The 15,847-nt window shown below is 32.9% G+C and overlaps 1 protein-coding gene across 1 annotated transcript; it reads left to right on the forward strand.

Moving 5' to 3' along the window:
• Positions 1-669: 669 nt before the first annotated feature.
• Positions 670-3,996, forward strand: LOC143534197 (amino acid transporter AVT1H-like). Its single transcript, XM_077028749.1, has 3 exons — positions 670-1,341; positions 2,167-2,777; positions 3,305-3,996. The coding sequence occupies exons 1-3, from the start codon at positions 1,080-1,082 to the stop codon at positions 3,842-3,844; spliced, it is 1,413 nt and encodes a 470-aa protein (XP_076884864.1). The 5' UTR covers positions 670-1,079; the 3' UTR covers positions 3,845-3,996.
• Positions 3,997-15,847: the final 11,851 nt, after the last annotated feature.

The following is a 15,847-nucleotide window of genomic DNA, read 5'->3' on the forward strand; positions in this document are numbered from 1 at the left end:
TGAGGGTGTGACATATTCCGTTAACATGATTCAAAGGTGATTTTGTAATGGTTGATGTCTTACGAACAATTATATAGATAATCTCTAGGTTTACCAATATTAAACTGCAAACTAAGAGAATTTTGAACAACTTAATTATATAATGTTAGGATAAGTTGTGCAGAAGAAACAAATCCTAGATATTATGTCCAATTAAATTTGAATTTAGTACCAAATTTTTAAACCCAATACCCAACCCAAACAATCTCTAGCTACCCAACTTTTTAAGTCCAGTACCAATTAAATTTGGATCTAATACCCTATTTAAACGATAATTGTATTTGTTTCTTTGATAAGGGTTTCCTTAAGAATGTTAAACTAGATGATGTTATAGTTAATTAGATTTCAAAATGAAAACCCGTAAATAATAAATTTAGATGTACTGTATTCTAATTATGCATTTTTAATGATGTTTCACATACTAATTTTTTGGTTATATGATATTTTGTTTGATTATCTTTACTTTATATGACCTAACCCGATTTGACTCAACCAGAACATACATACCAGACCAAAAAAATTTATATACCGATTAAACCCGACCCGAACTTCCAAACCTAACCATAATATTTTTTATATATACCGAGAGTTAACTAAGTACCAATAAAAAAAAATCCAATCCCTGTAAGAAAATTTAATGAGTCCGCCACTGATTGTAGCAATGCTAGCACCATAACAAACCGAACCAACTGAGTTCCCATCGCGTCCCACCTCCACACATGGTATGTTTGCAACTAGTTAGTAACTAATACAAGATTCTCCTGTGAGTTATATATGTGTAGACTATATATTAGTAATTAAGGTTGATACTTGATACCTTTTTACTATATTGTTAGCGCAGTCCATACTCTTTCTCTTAAAGATTAATGGTCGTGACGTTGGATTCTCATATGATGTGTTTCACACTTTACACCCTATAAATTCATCTCACGTATCACTGTCCGAGGTACACTCAAGCAACCTCAAAACAAATAGAATCCTAGTGTTACATAACCATCTCCAAACTTTGAGTAGATTTAAACCCTACCCAAAAAATAAAAATGAGCATATTTAACGTGAAGAGTGTCAAACAATCGATAACCAGCTCAACTCATGACACAAACTCAACCGTGAAAGAGGTCGATTGTTGTGAAACTTATTTGGAGGATGGTAAGAAGTCATGCAAGTGCGGTAACGAAAACATTGATAAAGATGAGTTGCAGTTCGAGTTGAAGAATGAGTCAAATGACGAGCAAGCCCGTCCACATGAAGCCGACAGTTCTTTCCTTCATTCGGTCATTAATATGATTGGAATGCTCATAGGTATCGCTTTATATAACTTTTTTTAGTTTCCTCTTGTAGTAATGAAAAAATCGAATCACAACCGAAATAACTAATAAAATCAAACGGATTGAGAAACTATTCGGTTATGTTTTTTGTATTAACAAGTATCAACTTCTATGATTCGGTTAAAGTTATATGTGTAAAAAAACGAAATTAACCTACATTAAAAATAGCCGTTATATATTTATTTTCTATAAATAATTTGTTACATGTCGAAAAAAAGTTCTGTTATAAATCTTTATAAGTGACATTAGTTTCTGCTTATCATCCTTTATAAAATAAATAAAAAAATTTGTTTATAACTTTATCATATATTCGATTCCATATATACTTGGATTTATTAACTAAAATTGGCTTGAATCCATTCAAGCTAAAGCACAAGGTTTACCAAATTAACCATGTAACCAACTTTTCCATTAATCGAATCAACCAGACTGTTTATAATTAAAACCGATCATTTCTGAAAATCTAAAAGCGTAAAAGTTACAGATTCGGTTTAGCCAATAACCAAACCGATACAACTTTAAAATTTAGTACGATTAGATGATGGAACTACAGTTCCTAAAGTTTTTTTTTTCTCTTTTAGAAAACATGAGTACAACGTTTATCGTTGGTTACCTTATTATATACTAATAAGAAATCTTAAAAAACTAAAAGAGTGTTACATATGCATTATTCATCATCTAGATGTATAAAGATTCTACAATGGATAATTTTTTATATTCACTAGCGTTACCACTATATGACATAAATATCATCCATATATAATTACTAAAATCACTAATGAATAATGATGTCTAACAGGTCTTGGGCAGCTCTCAACACCATATGCACTAGAAAACGGAGGATGGGTTTCTTCATTCCTGCTTATCGCACTCGGAATCGCATCCGCATACACCTCTCACCTGCTCGGAAAATGCCTCGAATCCAACCGAAAAACAAGAAACTACACCGATATAGGCTACCACGCCTTCGGGACCCATGGTAGAACCATCACAACCATGTTCATTTACTTAGAGATCCTTATGACACTTGTTTCCTACACCATATCATTACACGACAACTTGAACGTGGTCTTCATGGGAACCAGTGTCCGGTTCCCGTGGGCCCATCATTTGTCAACTTCACAAGTGTTGACCGTGATAGCGGTGTTGGTGGCATTGCCGAGCCTCTGGCTAAGGGATTTGTCATCCATTTCGTTCCTTTCGATTGGCGGGATTATTATGTCGATGATGATTTTTGTGACGGTGGCGTGCACAGCCGTGTTTGGAGGTGTTTCGGCTAATCATGCTATCCCGGCTCTCCGGCTAGGGAACATACCGCATATCTCTGGCTTGTATATTTTTGGATTCGGTGGTCATATTGTTTTTCCTGATATACATAAGGCTATGAAGGATCCATCAAAGTTCACAAAGGTTGGTATATTCTCTCCCTAACCCGAAGGGCATATTAGTCATTTCGCATTTTTAAAAGCTTGAGCTCAAGACTAGATTAGGCTCATTTAATAAACGAATTCGTGCCTCAGTTCACGGTCTAATAAAACATATTATTTATGTAGTAAATATATAATTACAAAATAACAATATAATATTACATATATAAAATTATGATAAAAATAACTAAATAGCTTGTATTTACTTTTATATATGATTATAGATATATAAATAACTTTATGTGTAATAATTACCATTTTAATCTATAATGTGCTCGAGTTTGAAAATATATTGACGAATCAGGCTCGAGCTTTAGACATAAACTCAAAACAATTCCAACAAATGGAACTCTCGTGAACTAAATGAGCTGAACTTGAGCTTGGATATGATCGAACTCTACTTGTTTACATCCGAGTGAATTCATTAACAGATTACAACCAAATAATACATTATTGTTATTATTAAAATTATACTTATTTGAGATTGTATTTTCATTTCTCTCTTTTCAGGTATCAATAGTAAGTTTCACATTTGTAACTTTGATCTACACATCCTTAGCATTCATGGGTGCCAAACTATTTGGCCCGGAAGTAAATTCCCAAATTACCCTCAGCATGCCTAGAGGACTTGTGTTCACTAAAATCGCACTATGGGCTACGGTATTGACACCAATGACCAAATACGCACTAGAATTTGCACCCTTCGCAATCCAACTCGAACACAAGTTTCTTTATTCCATGAAGTCACAAACCAAGATGATCATAAGAGGCACCATTGGCTCAGTTTTGTTGCTACTCATACTCGTTTTGGCCCTAACCGTCCCATACTTCCAGTATGTGCTTGGCCTTACAGGCTCACTCGTGACTGCAGCAATTATACTTATTTTCCCATCGGTTTTCTACATCAAGATCTTTTGGGACAAGATATCAAGGCCCGTGTTGGCTCTTAACGTGTTCCTCATTTTAATCGGCTTTGTTCTTGGAGTGTCGGGAACCATCTCGTCTTTGAAGTTGCTTGTTGGAAGTTTTGAGAGGATCCAGGCGACTTAGTAACCGGATACACTTGTTGTATGTTCCATTTGACTCTACCCGTACTTTTAAAAATGTGTGAGTTGTAATGGATTCTATCTATATTGCCAGATGAGTCTTGATTAATAATCATTTGAGCAAACAAGTTCAAATGTTTTAATTGTCATGTAAAATAATGTAATAAAAGTTTTGCTTGTTAATATCTCCATCTTTTATTTTATGTTACATTCTACAAAGATTGAACTACTGTTTGTGTCAAAAACTTAAACCAGATTCTTATTACTTTCAAATAGATTCAAAATTCCAAATCCAAGCAATCTGTTCTTTGCAACATCCAAAGAACACTACACGAGCAATTGATTGAGATTAACAGATTAAACAAAATCTCAACATACGAACAAGAACAAGATTGGAAATCACATAAGCTGTGAATCCTGAACAGAGAGTTTTACCACAAAGGTTTTTTTGTGTGTTAAGAAAAATGTGTCGGCAAAAACTGTGTTGTAAACGTAAACCCTTTCTTGAATATATAATAGAAAGTGTAGGTCGGTTCAGCAACTCCAAGAAGCTTGTAGGCCAGGCCCAAAAACACCTAGACTGCTATCAAGAAAGAGACCACATCTCCAAGCCCAAAACCGAATGAAACTCACCAGCCACACACCGAAATAAAAACAAAATATTAGAAAAATAAGCATAAGCTTTATAAATTAAAAAGATATAAAACTAATGTAACCATCCATTATTTCAACACCCCCCCCTCAGTTTTATATCCAAACACATTAAACAATCCCAAGTTCTGTAACATAAAAGTGTGTTGACTTACCGAAAGACCTTTAGTAAATACGTCGGCCAGTTGCCTGTCAGACTTTATTGACACGGTCTTCATAATACCTGAAGAAATTCTTTCTCGCAAGAAAAACAAGTCAACCTCAAAATGTTTTGTTCGATTGTGAAAAACAGGATTTGCAGCGATGGATATGGCTGCAATATTATCACAATGTAAGGATACGGGAAGATCAACTTTAACATTTAACTCATTCAACAAATTTTTTATCCAAATAACTTCTTCAGTACATGCACACATAGCCATGTACTCTGCCTCCGCAGATGACCGGGAAACAATCAACTGTTTTTTGCTTTTCCAAGAAACAAGAGAATCACCAAGAAAAATACAAAAACCTGTCACAGATCTTCGAGTATCTAGACACTTTGCCCAGTCCGAATCAGAATAACCAGACAGATTAAAAGAAGCACCCTTTTTGAATAAAACTCCTAACCCAGGAGCCTTTTTTAAGTACCTCAACAACCTTAGACCTATTTGCAAATGGGCGTTAAAAAGTTTATGCATGTACTGACTTAAAAACTGAACAGCATAGCAAATATCGGGTCTTGTATGTGAAAGATATATTAATTTCCCAATTAATTTTTGATATCCGGTAATATTTGTCAAAACAGATTTATCTTTATCACACATATTCGTAACAACATAATGTTGTTCGATAGGAGTGTTAACCGTTTAAGAAGACCCAAATCTTTAATCAAAAAATTTGATCTTAACATTTGTTTTACTTCTTCTATAGCATTTTCATCATTCCCGGTCACCACTATATCATCAACATAGACAAGTAAAACGACCATCACAGATTTTTCTGACTTAATAAACAAAGAATAATCACACATAGACCGGGTAAAACCCATTTTTAATAATGCAGAAACAAGTTTAGCATTCCACATACGTGGTGCTTGCTTTAGGCCGTAAAGTGACTTAACAAGTTTACACACACGAGTATCATTTGTTGAAAAGTATCCATCAGGTAATTTCATATAGACATCTTCATGTAAGTCACCATACAAAAAAGCATTATTAACATCTAATTGAAACAAAGGCCAATTATTTTCAACAGCTAGACTTATACCACACCTAACGGTTACCATTTTAACAACCGGAGAGAAGGTTTCATCAAAGTCAATTCCTTCTTTCTGGTTGTAACCTTTAGCCACTAAGTGGGCCTTATATCTATCAATTTCACCATTAGACTTATATTTTATTTTATACACCCACCTACAACCCATAGCTTTTCTGTCTTTAGGCAAATCAACAAGTTTCCATGTGTTATTTCTATAAAGAGCATTCATTTCATCATTCATGGCATTAACCTTGCCACCGATTTTTTGCTACAAAAAAAAATGGTAGCAATTGTTGCTACGAATTAGCTACGGATTGGCTAGGGACACATTTTGCTACGATTTTGCTATGAATATTACGTTGCAAGAAAACACTCATAGCAAAATCCATAGCAAACTTGAGATACTAAGTATTATAAAAATTAGTCCATAAAATCGGTAGCAAAATTCGTAGCAAACTTGAGATAATAAGTATTATAAAAACTGAAATCTGAAAATTGGTAGCAAAATCCATAGCAAACTTAATAAAATAAGTATCACAAAAATAATTCTAAAAAAAATCGGTATAAAAAATCCGTAGCAAATAAAGAAAATTAATATTTAAAAAATTATAACATAAAGTTTAGTAAAATTCGTAGCAATTTGAGAAAATAAAAATATTAACATAAAATTCATTATATAATGGTAAGAAAAGAAAACAAATTTAAAACTAATTTTTCGAAGTCTGTAACGTAGCAAAATAACATAGACCTTTGTCAACAACTATTATTGTAAACCTGGGTTTGAATACTTTAAAACAAGTTGACATGCATAGTGATAAGGTGATAAAAAAAATAGTTTAGACTGCTTTAAAAAGAAATATATCATTTTTACCATAACGAACAAAAACCATTAATTTTATAATAGAAAAAAACTGATTTACATAGAAAGGCATTTATTGTGAATTTTTGCTACGGAAAAATCGGTTGCAATTTTTGCTATACGATTAGCTACGGATTAGCTAGAGACACATTTAGCTATGAATATTCTGTTGCAAAAAGAAAAAAATCATATCAAAATCCGTAAAAAAACTTTAAAAAATAAGTATCTTAAAAATGACTCCATAAAGACGGTAGCAAAACTCATAGCAAGTATGAGAAAATAAGTATTATGTGAACGACTTTAAAAAATTGGTAGCAAAATTCATTGCAAACTTGAGAAATATGTATTATGAAAATAACTTCATAAAGTTAGTAGTAAAATCCATAGCAAACTTGAGAAAACACGTATTATATAAATGATTTAAAAAAACGGTAGCAATATCCGTAGTAAAATCAGAAAATAAATATTTAAAACCTCATAAAATAAACTTTATTGGAGATACTATTGATACAGACTGAAATAGCGTCGGTTCGCCGCCACAATGTTCGTTGTTTTGTCCTTTTGTTTTAATTTTTATTTTGTTATTTTTTGTGGCTTACTTATTTATGTTTACGATTTAGTTCCGTTAATGCAAACTCCTTTGTCTCAAACATTCATTTATGCATTTCCCTTAATTAGGATTAATTAAGTGTCGGTTATTGCACAGACATTCACATAACGGTAATTCAGGAATTACCGAATCATGCGAATTTGACCCCGAACGTTTGGAAATATGAAAATAATATCCCGATCATATAAATTTATCTATGTGAATTACATGTCAAGTGATTATGCGTTTAGTTCATATATTGTTTCATGAAATTGCAATCCATTACGTGTAAGTTGTACGTATTCGACTCTTATAAAATAGTTTTTAACAAAATTATCAACGAGGCTTTATTTTATAAGCTTGGTTTAATATTTTATTCATAATGTTTTCGTTATGACCCGACTTGGTGTTAAAATTGCTCATTTGAGTCAAAACTCGTTTAATAAGGGACTATTATTGTAAATGTTGATTAAAATAACATTAAAACAAAATCCCAACCCTAGTTTCCCCTCCCACCATCGACACTTCTTCCTCCATACCTCTTTCACGATCCCACACCACCAACAAACCATAAGCATCTTCAATTCTTGCAATTGATGGTATATTTGAGTGATTCTAATCATTCCTAACACTAGATGGTAAGTTTTATGCATTGATTTCATGTTTTTATTAGTTATTGTAAAAACCTAGATGTTAAATATCTGTAATATGGTGAATATGATGTTAATTGATGAATTAGAGCCTTAGATATGACATAAACATGTTAGGGTTTGAGGTTGATGACAACAGTTAGTTAGCTGACAGATTTGTTCTCGTTTATTGTCTGGTCTGTAACTCGATGATAATTTATTGTTTTAGATCTATTCTTGTTACCATGATGTTCTACTTTGAGTCTAATTTCCAGAAAGTTATGATTTGTAATTTTTGGACGAGTTTTGAATGGTTTTTATGATTTTACAAAAACATGTGTCAAAGCTGATTCTGGGAGTCGTGTTCTGGTCTGTTTTCCCGACATCATAAGTATTTTATGAAAAGTCTAAATGGGTTTGTTCCACTTCTGGAACTTCAAATCTTGAGTTAATATTTTAATCCAATTGGTCTTGCTTGATTTGGATTAGTATTGTGGCTTAACCAAGTCAACACGTTTTGTTGCGCAATCTGCTGAACTCTTTGTACCTATCTGTAGTGATTGAATTATTTTCATTTTTGTATGTAAGTTAAAATTATAACAAAAATAGTTTGAGAAACCTGGTCCATTTATGTTACTGTTTTAAAATTTTCATAATTTATATTCATGATTTCCTCAGGTAATAAAATAGTAAAATACACATTTGCATGCTAAAATCTGTCTTGTGTAGTCTGAATATGCTCATATGTTTTGTGATGAGATGTTTGTTTATTTGGCCAATACATGATGTATGAAACATGTTAGAAATACTTTTCACATGTGACATTACTATAATCACCAACCGGTCATCGGATCAAACTTGTTGCATTGTGATTCATTACATTTACGTTTTGTTGTTGTTTATAAACTTATTGAATTGACAGGTTTCTTTGAATATGTTGTATGTCTTTTTTGATATAACAGTTTCGATTTACCAGTTTGGCTATTACTTTCTCGACGGATTTTGATATTGATTCGTTATATAGGATATGACAACTTACATAATATGTTTTTAAGTTTGTCTAAGTCACAAACATAAATATTAGATCTCTCATCATCAGGTTCAATATTAGTAAAATGACACATGGTTTTTTTTTGTTTTAATGTGCTTTTCAGGTGCACTCTCTACAAGTCGCTCCAACTTCACGAGGTGATGTGTTTGTTGTTGTTCGATTTAAAGGTACGACTAATTATAAATGTCTTTGTTTAGTTATGTTTTATAGTTTTTGGTTATATATATATATGTATGTTGATTTTTCAGATTAATATATATAATATAATGCAATTTGTATATCATCAAATGTTAATTTTTTTAACCCATAATAATTTTATTTGTATGTAGGGTGTTGATGTATACATTATGAATGGTAGTAAAGATAATCGTGGTAGTGGTGGTGCTCATGATGTTGGCAATGGATTCCGTGGTGCACGGAGACGCAGTGATCATGGAGTTGAGACTCGGGAGCCCAATCCTAGTAGAGCTGCCCATGATAAAGATTGGAGTTGGAACAAAAAGATATTTGAGTTGGAACGAGAATAAAGAGCGGGTTGGAACGAAAAGTAGAAAAAAAATGTTGTGTTGAAGAAAACGAGAGATTATATGCTCAAATAAATTAGAAACTTTAGCTATTGTCAGGAAACCAGCTAGAAATATTTTCACCAATTTAAGCTATATAGGTTGATGTTGCAAAAATAAATTTCATTTTTTATTGTAGTACTTTTGGATATTTTATGCTATTGGTTTGGATTTTTATCTTAGGTATGGTATTTTAAAAAAATTGAATATGTGTTTTATAGGGAAAAGTGTTTTATAAAAAAATTCAATCAAAATATGTAGCTAAATTTCATAGCAAAAAGCATAGGCAATTTCCGTAGCCAAAGTTGTTGCTGAAGTTGGTAGCAAATTTTGTAGCTAAAAATTTCTGTAGCAAAGTTATGTAGTTATATATCGTAGCAAAATTTTGTAGCTAAAAGTTCGTAGCTAAAAAAACGTTGCAAAACCTTGTAGCTAATAATTCGTAGCTAACAATCCGTAGCCAACAATTATGTAGCAAAATCTACAGCTAATGTAACTAAAATAACGACGTCTCTTTTCGTATCTAAGATTATAGCAAAATTCTGATTCCGTAACAAAAACTCATAGCAAATAAGTTAGCTACGAGACCTGTACCTACGGACCAAATCCGTGGAAAATCCCGTAGCAAACCCTGTTTTGCTACAGAATTGGTTGTAGCAAATACCTCTTTTTGTAGTAGAATCTTTTGAGGCCTCATAGTAATTTTTGGGCTCAACAGTTTTGTTGAGACTGGAAACAAATGAAAAATTCTCAACAGACAAATTTGAATAATTAACCACTTTTTCAAGGCCATACTTAACTTTGCCTTCCATGACAAAATCACTAAGTTTTTTTGGTAAAACAGAACTCCTAGATGACTTTCTAAGAGGAGCTTGACTAGGAATACCCTCAGAAGAGCTGACATTTTCAGTTTCGACATTTTCATTTACAACTCTAGGTGGATCTACCTCACTAGAGCCGTCTCTAGAACTACCAGAGTTTGAAGTATCAGTTTCTTCATCTGAAGTCCTTGAGTTGCTACTAGGCTGCTGATCCTCACTAGAGTGATCAATGTGCACCCCCACATCAGCATCGGGATTTACATCATTTAAGGAATTTTTGGAGACTTCTTCATCATATATATCAAAAAAGTTTAAATTGTTAACAGATAAAGACTCACATTTTTCAAAAGATTTTGCTGAAACACTATTTTTAAAAGGAAAGATATTTTCATAAAACTTTACATCTCTTTAAAAAATAACCTTTTTATTATCTAAACTCCACAACTTATAACCTTTTTTTATTAGAATAACCTATAAAAACACATTTCTAAGACCTACTTTCAAATTTATCGTGAACATTTAAAATTGTACTAAAACATAAGCAACCAAAGTTCCTTAAATGTATTAGCGAGGGCTTAAAGCCAAAAAAACACTCATAGAGACTTTTACCTTCTATCACAGAGGATGGTGTCCTGTTAATAAGGTAGGCAGCAGTTAGAACACATTCAGACCAAAAAGAAAGGGGAACACTCCCTTGAAATAAGAGTGATCTAGCAACATTTAGTAAATGCCTATGTTTCCTCTCCACAACACCATTTTGTTGTGGAGTGTAAGTACATGTGGTATGATGAATGACACCTTTGTCTCTAAACAAGCTTTGAATTTGATTATTAACAAACTCAGGCCCATTATCACTTCTGACAACCTTAATTTTCCTATCAAACTGGTTTTTTAACAAATTGAAAAAACTCTTAACATTAAAGAAAACTTCATCTTTGTTTTTCATTAAAAAAAATCCACACAGCTCTTGTGTAATCATCAGCTATAGTTAGAAAAAATCTATAGCCTTCCTTACTTTTAACTCTATATGGACCCATACATCCACATGTATAAGGTCACCGACATGTTTAGATTGATGATCACTTAAAGGAAACGGCTCCCTATGTTGTTTAGCCATATGGCAAACTTCACATGGATAATCATGTTTTTGAAAGTTAAACTTCAAATCAGTTTGTAAGACATTTAAAACATTATCAGAAGGATGTCCTAGCCTAGTATGCCACATATTTAAAGTATCAAAATTACTTAAGCACACCTTAAAAGAACTAGACCCATCACCACAGAAATAAAGACCATCAACTTGATTACCAGTCACGAAGACTCTCCTTGTGAGTAAATCCTGAAGATAACAATTATTGTCATCAAAGATTACTTTAATTTTACTATCCTTAGCAAGTTTATGAACAGACAACAGATTCACATGATACTCAGGAACCACAAGCACATCAGTTAAAATAACAGTTTCACTTAATTTTATACTACCAATTTTAGACACTATAGCATCTGAACCATTAGGATGCTTTACTGTTACATTAAGTTCAGAGACATTTGTCTGATCAAAAACATTTTTATCAGATTTTACCATGTGCTGATTGGCACCTGAATCTACAATCCATCAAGAATTACTTAAGGATGGAAAGCTACTAGCAAAACAGAAAACTCTATCAGTGAAACTACTAGCAGAAAAAGAGCCAAGAGGTTTACCTCCTACATGAGAACCTGAAGTTCTTTCTCCTGTTTTTTCATTCAACAGACTTAACAGTTTAGACACTTGATCAGGATTAAGAGAAGTTCCTGAACTACACACAAATTGACCAGAATTATGTTGAACAACATTATTAGGTGCAACATGTTTATTAGATTGATTATATGATTGACCCCATTTTGACCTTGGTCTCGGGGGGTATCCAACAATTTCAAAACATCTTTCAACAGTGTGCCCAACTTTATTGCTATGAGTGCACTTAAGGTTAGGGTTGGGCCCTCTATTGAGCTTCTTTTTTGACTCAAAAGACTGGTTATTTTTAGAAAAGAACCCCATATTTTGGGTTTGAGTTTTTATAGTTCCACTAGAGTTCCTATGGGACTCCTCCCTAGACACAATTGAGAAAGCAGTTTTAATAGTAGGTAAAGGATCTTTAGTTAGCAAAGACGTTCTAACAGACTGATATACATCATCAAGACCCATCAGAAACTGCATAAGTTTTATCAAATGATTAAAATCGTTAAATCTTTCTGATGCGTTGCAACTACAAGAGGGCAATTGAACCATAGCATCAATTTGTTTCAACATAGTGTTAAGTCTATGATAATAATCTGATACAGTACTACCATTTTGATTAACAAAATTTATCTTTTGATATAAACTAAACACAGCAGAACCATCAACCTTATCATATGTTTCTTTTAATTCAACCCACACATCTAAAGCAACTTTGGAAAAGACTTGACCTAGGTACAACTCATCGGAAACAGAATTGAAAATCCATGAAAGGACCACAGAATTACACCTATCCCATTGTTTTGAAAGAATTTCATTTTCAGTTGATCTCTTACAAGATCCATCAATAAAACCGATTTTATTCTTAACTTGTAGGGCAAGTAGCATAGCATTTGCCCATACAGTGTAATTCTCTGTTCCTTTTAATTTAATATTCACCACTGTTAAGGTGCTAGAATCACTTGCATGAAGGTGCAAGGGATCGCTAGCATCCAGCTTGCTAATCTCAGTAACATTAAAGCTACCCGAATCACCCATATATCAAACACGAAACAAACAAGCGTGCAAGCAATCACGCACACAGAGGCACAAATTAACTGGTCCAACTAGCCCAGTATCAATAAAGCCTATTGCCAACAGAAAATAAATGATATGGAAAGATCTCACCAGGATTTTAGCAAGCTAACGATATGAATCACCTTCACTTAGGGTTATTCTTCAATCTCAGAATATGGATAGCTTTCAGAGAGTTACAGCAACACGAACAAGAAATTAGGGTTCCAAGATGAAAAAACCCTATAACACATATCTACCAGCGGAAGAACCCGAATCACATCAATTAACAATCGATCAGAACCTTTATAGCTCTTGATACCATGTCAAAAACTTAAACCAGATTCTTATTACTTTCAAATAGATTCAAAATTACAAATCCAAGCAATCTGTTCTTTGCAATATCCAAAGAACACTACACTACACGAGCAATTGATTGAGATTAACAGATTAAACAAAATCTCAACATACGAACAAGAACAAGATTGGAAATCACATAAGCTGTGAATCCTGAACAGAGAGTTTTACCACAAAGGTTTTTTTGTGTGTTAAGAAAAATGTGTCGGCAAAAAGTGTGTTGTAAACGTAAACCCTTTCTTGAATATATAATAGAAAGTGTAGGTCGGTCCAGCAACTCCAAGAAGCTTGTAGGCCAGGCCCAAAAACACCTAGACTGCTATCAAGAAAGAGACCACATCTCCAAGCCCAAAATTGAATGAAACTCACCAGCCACACACCGAAATAAAAACAAAATATTAGAAAAATAAGCATAAGCTTTATAAATTAAAAAGATATAAAACTGATGTAACCAACCATTATTTCAACAGTTTGCATCTCCATTGTAAACTAAACTAGGGTCCACTCCCCACGATGAAAACTACATTCAAACTGCCGTGAACAGCCCCTATGTGCCTGTGGCTTCTAATTTCTTTTGTTTATTTCTTATGACAGTTAGACCTACTCAAATATTTGTTGTTGTTCATAAAAGTTGAGCCCGGTATCCAATAACTATTATGAAGCCCATGTTACGTTCTCAACGAACGTGGTTCGAAATCGAAACTTACTTTTTTTTCTTTTCCTTTTTCTAATTCACGTTTTTGATATGGATGGAAATGGTTTTATCACGTTTTTGATAGGACCATTTTTGAGATTTCGGATCTTCATTAGTGTAAAAAGACGGCTCTTTTTAATGCATCAATCCAATTGTATAAAATCTTAGGTATTAGTTAAAGTATATTTTGTAAACAAACAAATGATATCTTTTTTCGTGTTTATATTATGGTATAAGAAAACTATTTTAGTTAAATTAAATTTATGAAAACTAGTTTAAATATTAAATTTGAGAAAAATATACATGAATTGTTGTAAAACAAGCCTAATAGCCAAACAATAAGAGATAAACATTTAGGGAGAAAGATGGAGATTTCATTAATTAGATGTGTATTACAAAGAGGGACATGAGATGTATATATAGGGTAGGAAAACTTGGGGAGAAAGCTAATCTATATTAGGTATTGGATAACCATAATATTATATATTTATAACACTCCCCCCTGGTTATCAACATAATACGCTTGGAGATGCTGCCTCATTAAAAACATTGCTAGGAAAACCCAGTGGGACAAAACCATAGCTAAGGGAAAAAGAGTGCAGCACGTAGTGTCCCCCCCTGATTTATATATCCGTCAAAATGGTAAATATCAATCTTCTATGAAATTTGCCCAAAACTTTTGTAGTCAATCATTTACGTCTTCGTTCGTTGACATTTGAATCCTTAAGTTGAATGATGTTGTATAATCTTTACGTTAAAACTTTTATTGCTTCATCTGATAAACACTATGATCCTGTTGTGTTTCTCTGCATCAACAAGACTAATCAAACTTGTTTTGATGGGTTAGTAAAATATAAACACATATTTTCCTACCTAAAATATATGTTTTAACCCGTTGTGGTGTCTCCTAGTAGAACACATGCCAATAAATATAAATAAAGAAAATAATAATCATATATAGCTAACAATACCACATAATGCACAAATGCATTTAATTATGGTATTTCCGAACCAATAATATTCATATTTAGATAGATAATGATATAGAGTCATTGTTAAACATCCTTTAACATGCTAAAAGGAATCAATTTATCCATGGTAACATGTCTCAACATTTTCTAGATGCACTTTGATGGATTTATAAACAATATAATTACACATATACTCGAACTATAAGTCGAACAATAATCTAATTATTGTTATTTGGATAAAAAATTTTGAGGTTAAAGTTGAGTACATGGCTATGTGTGCATGTACTGAAGAAGTTATTTGGATAAAAAATTTGTTGAATGAGTTAAATGTTAAAGTTGATCTTCCCGTATCCTTACATTGTGATAATATTGCAGCCATATCCATCGCTGCAAATCCTGTTTTTCACAATCGAACAAAACATTTTGAGGTTGACTTGTTTTTCTTGCGAGAAAGAATTTCTTCAGGTATTATGAAGACCGTGTCAATAAAGTCTGACAGGCAACTGGCCGACGTATTTACTAAAGGTCTTTCGGTAAGTCAACACACTTTTATGTTACAGAACTTGGGATTGTTTAATGTGTTTGGATATAAAACTGAGGGGGGGGTGTTGAAATAATGGATGGTTACATTAGTTTTATATCTTTTTAATTTATAAAGCTTATGCTTATTTTTCTAATATTTTGTTTTTATTTCGGTGTGTGGCTGGTGAGTTTCATTCGGTTTTGGGCTTGGAGATGTGGTCTCTTTCTTGATAGCAGTCTAGGTGTTTTTGGGCCTGGCCTACAAGCTTCTTGGAGTTGCTGAACCGA

Source organism: Bidens hawaiensis, unplaced genomic scaffold (assembly GCF_021521415.1).
Source record: "Bidens hawaiensis isolate Kalapana, Puna unplaced genomic scaffold, B.hawaiensis_p1.1 tig00010124_1, whole genome shotgun sequence".
Taxonomy (NCBI): Eukaryota; Viridiplantae; Streptophyta; class Magnoliopsida; order Asterales; family Asteraceae; genus Bidens; species Bidens hawaiensis.